Source organism: Beta vulgaris, chromosome 5 (genome assembly GCF_026745355.1).
Source record: "Beta vulgaris subsp. vulgaris cultivar EL10 chromosome 5, EL10.2, whole genome shotgun sequence".
In the NCBI taxonomy this organism is placed as follows: domain Eukaryota; kingdom Viridiplantae; phylum Streptophyta; class Magnoliopsida; order Caryophyllales; family Amaranthaceae; genus Beta; species Beta vulgaris.
This window is the reverse complement of record NC_079206.1, coordinates 52,954,935-52,958,705: the sequence shown is the minus strand read 5'-3', so window position 1 is coordinate 52,958,705 and position 3,771 is coordinate 52,954,935. Positions and strand designations below refer to the sequence as shown.

The 3,771-nt window shown below is 36.4% G+C and overlaps 1 protein-coding gene across 1 annotated transcript; it reads left to right on the top strand.

Moving 5' to 3' along the window:
• Positions 1–298: 298 nt before the first annotated feature.
• Positions 299–1,450, top strand: LOC104893957 (uncharacterized). The gene is made up of 2 exons (XM_010680100.1): positions 299–692; positions 798–1,450. Exons 1-2 carry the CDS (start codon positions 299–301, stop codon positions 1,448–1,450), a joined length of 1,047 nt encoding a protein of 348 aa, XP_010678402.1.
• The last annotated feature ends 2,321 nt before the right edge of the window (positions 1,451–3,771 follow it).

Genomic DNA, 3,771 nt, shown 5'->3' with positions numbered 1-3,771 from the left:
TTTTATATTAATGTTGGCGGGTTACATGTCTAATTTTTGAGGGAAATTTCAAGTTCCCTCCAATATCTAAACAAAAACTACCTTTACAATTTCAGAATTTGGAGGGAAAAAATTCAAACTTTTTTACACTTCAACTTCCCCACTTAAAGGGTCCATTTAACAGCCATAACTCCACCCAACAACTTATCTTCTCTCTTCCTTCTTCTCCATTTATTGCCTCTGTTTATCACTTAACGCATTAAATTTTTCACAAAGGGGGGGTGGGGTGGGTTTTTTTTTTTGGCCTCAGGTGCATTAAATGGTAGATATCACAAATGAAGATGTCATTGTACTTGATTCGCATCATCCTCGGCCTTGGTTGAGCGATGAACAGAGGCAACAAATGGCTGAGCTTTTATTAGCACAAGCCAACGGGACTGAGCTACCATATGGTGCAATCTCTAAAGCTGCTGAGAAATTCAACGTGTCCTGCAAAACTGCAAGTACAATCTGGAACACAATGAAGAACCAAATTGGTGAAGAACAGCAAATCAATGTTAAGAAGAAGATGGCAGGCATAGTGGGCAGGAAACGATTTACACTGACAGAACAAATGTTAACTTCAATTCCACTTAGGGACAGAACCAATTTAAGAGATCTTGCAAACAAACTGGGTGTATGTGCAAGCACAGTGTGCAGACTAGTTAAAAAAGGTAGCATACAAGCACACAGTAATCCAATGCGTCCAAAATTATCACCAGAAAATCAGATTTCAAGGGTCATTTGGATTCTATGTATGGTACAACAACCATAAGTAGAGGGAGGGCAGCCAATGTTCAATGATTTCTTCAACTTCATCCACATCGATGAGAAGTGGTTTTACATGCATCAAAAAACACAAAGGTTGTATTTGCATCCAAATGAAGTTAATCCACACAGAACATGCCAATCAAAAAGGCATATAATTAAGGTGATGTTTGAAACTGCATTAGCTAGACCATCATACAACATGTTGGGTCAATGCACTTTTGATGGGAAAATTGGTATCTTCCCATTTGTGGAGGAAGTGGCAGCACAGAGGTCATCTAATAATAGGCCAGCCGGCACATTAGAGACAAAAGCAATCACCAATGTTACCAAGAACAGAATGAGAGATGTGTTAATTAATCACATCTTACTAGCAATAATGTCTAAGTGGCCACCACACAGGAGCAAGGTGATATACATAGAACAGGACAACGCAAAGCCACATGTAACTGCACCAGACCCACTATGGATACTAGCTAGTAGACAAAACGAGTTTGTTTTTCATTTCGTGCAGCAGCCACCAAATAGTCCTGAGCTAAACATGTTGGATCTTGGTTTCTTTAGAGCATTACAAACACTCCAACATAAGGAAAGGCCAAACACAATACTAAAGCTATTGCAAGCAGTTAACAAGTCATTTGAAGAAATGCAACCAAAGACTTAGCTAATGTGTGGCATACATTTCAGTACCATATGATTGAAATTTTGAAAGTAAGGGGGAATAACAACTACACATATCCACATGTCAACAAGCAAATGTTGGAAAGTCTTGGCCAACTTCCCTTACAAGTTGAAGTAACCCAAACACTTTTGGATCAAGCAAGAAATTGGTTACATGAGCAGGCAGCACCACAAGTACAGGCACCAATAGAAGTACAGGCAACAGAACAAGTACAAGCAGCAACAGAATAAGAGTATTAGAAGTTGCACATGGAATGCAGAATGAAGTTGCACATGGAATGGAAATTGTTATTTTTTGTCAAGTTTTCAACTAAGTTCAAAAACATTCTGCAGTAAGTTAGGAATATTTTGTAAAACATGGGATATCTTAGGCAAGGTCAATGGCAGCCCATATTTTTGTAAAGCATAGTTTCTTATTTTGTGAAGTCTTAATTAAATACAAGTATGAAAACTTTTGGTTGTTTTAATTATTGTCCTCTCGGGCTTATTAATATTCTGCACTGAATACAACTATATTCCATCTCCCGACTAAGTTACCATGTGCCTCATCAAGCAGCATAAGCTGTTGGTGGCTCTAGGTTAACCTGGCACAGGAGGGCACATAGTTTATTCCTACAGGGGCTGCCTTCATCATTGAGGAACATAACCCACATGAATTACCGAAAAACAGAACAACAACAACAACTTGATCCCACATGAATTAAAGAAAAACAGAACAACAACAACTTGATACCACATGAATTAAAGAAAAACAGAACAACAACAACAACAACAACAACAAGATCCCACATGAATTACAGAACAAAAATAACAACAAGATCCCACATGAATTACAGAACAACAACAACAACAAGATCCCACATGAATTATAGATTAACAGTAAAACAACAACAACTTGATACCACATGAATTAAAGAAAAACAGAACAACAACAACAACAACAACAACAACAACAACAACAACAAGATCCCACATGAATTACAGAAAAACAGAACAACAACAACAACTTGATACCACATGAGTTAAAGAAAAATAGAACAACAACAAGATCCCACATGGATTACAGAAAAACAGAACAACAACTTGATACCACTTGAATTAAAGAAAAACAGAACAACAACAACAACAAGATCCCACATGAATTACAGAAAAACAGAACAACAACAACAACTTGATACCACATGAATTAAAGAAAAACAGAACAACAACAACAACAAGATCCCACATGAACTACAGAACAACAACAACAAGATCCCACATGAATTACAGAACAACAACAACAACAACAACAACAAGATCCCACATGACTTACAGAAAAACAGAACAACAACTTCACACCACATGAATTAAAGAAAAACATAACAACAACAACAAGATCCCACATGAATTACAGAACAACAACAACAAGATCCTACATGAATTACAGAACAACAACAACAAGTTCCCACATGAATTACAGAAAAACAGAACAACAACAACAACTTGATACCACATGAATTAAACAAAAATAGAACAACAACAACAACTTGATACCACATGAATTACAGAAAAACACAACAACTTTTTCCCACATGAATTAACGAAAAACAGAACACCACCAACAACAACAACAAGATCCCACATGCATTACAGAAAAACACAACAACAACAACAACTTTTTCCTACATGAATTAACGAAAAACAGAACACCAACAAGGCAATGTTATCAGGATCGTGATCCTACTTTGGATCGTAGGGGTTTGTAGGATCGAATCGGTGGGATCGAATCGTAGGATCGTAAGATCCTACAATTCGGTGAATTAGAGATAATTATACTAAAATATGGTGAGAACCTCGTGTTGAAAATTTACACATATTAATAATGATTTTTTTAGTTAGCAAATGATGATAGTTTTTCAATATTATAAGATTGAAGTAACATGCTATCAAAATATAATAGGAGAAATATGATATGTGAAATTATTTTATGACTTTTATACGGTAGGATCATAGGATCGTAGAATCGTAGAGTCGTAGGATCGTAGAATCGTGTTACGATCCTACCATGTGATTTTTTCTGGTTGGGCAGGACCGAAAGATCCTACAAAATTAAGATCCTACTTAGGATCGAGATCGGTGAGGTCCTCCAGGATCGTAAAATCGTAGAATCGTAAGATTCAGATCGGGATTTCAACAACAAGATCCCACATGCATTACAGAAAAACACAACAACAACAACTTAAAATTTACAAAATTTACGCATGAGTTAACAACATCAATAAATCAAACAACAAGAAACAACATGCGAATAATCCTTCTAAGGAT

Coding starts and splice junctions, on each gene's coding strand:
- LOC104893957 (XM_010680100.1), top strand. CDS start 299: ATGGTAGATATCACAAATGAAGATGTCATTGTACTTGATTCGCATCAT. Junction 693..797: donor GTGCAGACTAGTTAAAAAAG/GTAGCATACAAG, acceptor AACCATAAGTAG/AGGGAGGGCAGCCAATGTTC.